The sequence below is a fragment of the Ceratina calcarata genome, unplaced genomic scaffold (genome assembly GCF_001652005.2).
Source record: "Ceratina calcarata isolate Rehan_Ccalc_2016 unplaced genomic scaffold, ASM165200v1 scaffold22711, whole genome shotgun sequence".
Lineage (NCBI taxonomy): Eukaryota > Metazoa > Arthropoda > Insecta > Hymenoptera > Apidae > Ceratina > Ceratina calcarata.
The window spans coordinates 1-309 of NW_017144547.1; the positions used below are offsets into that span (position 1 = coordinate 1).

Sequence of the window (309 nt, forward strand, 5' to 3'; positions counted from 1 at the left end):
CAACAAGGAAGAGACCGCCGTTTATTACTTGAGCAGAAGTAAAAGACCTTGGGCTTTGGTGGTGGGTCTACTACCGGACACTTATTATTACGTGAAAGTAATGGCGTATAATGCCGCCGGGGAGGGATCCGAAAGCGAGAAATATTTGGAGAGGACGTACAAAAAAGCTCCGCAGAAGCCGCTGTCCTCGGTCAACGTGTTCGAGATGGATCTGTCGACGATCAGAGTGACCTGGTGTTACGTGCAACCCAGTTTAGAGGAGGAGTCGTTGATCGGTTATAAGATCAGAGTCTGGGAACTGGACCAAGA

The 309-nt window shown here is 49.2% G+C and overlaps 1 protein-coding gene across 1 annotated transcript; it reads left to right on the forward strand.

Moving 5' to 3' along the window:
* Nucleotides 1–4: 4 nt before the first annotated feature.
* On the forward strand, nucleotides 5–304 carry LOC108622550 (contactin-like; the record flags this gene model as incomplete). The annotated part of the gene is made up of 1 exon (XM_018020486.1): nucleotides 5–304. A coding segment is annotated over one exon (300 nt), but the record flags the coding sequence as incomplete, so codon positions are not given.
* Between the last annotated feature and the right edge of the window lie 5 nt (nucleotides 305–309).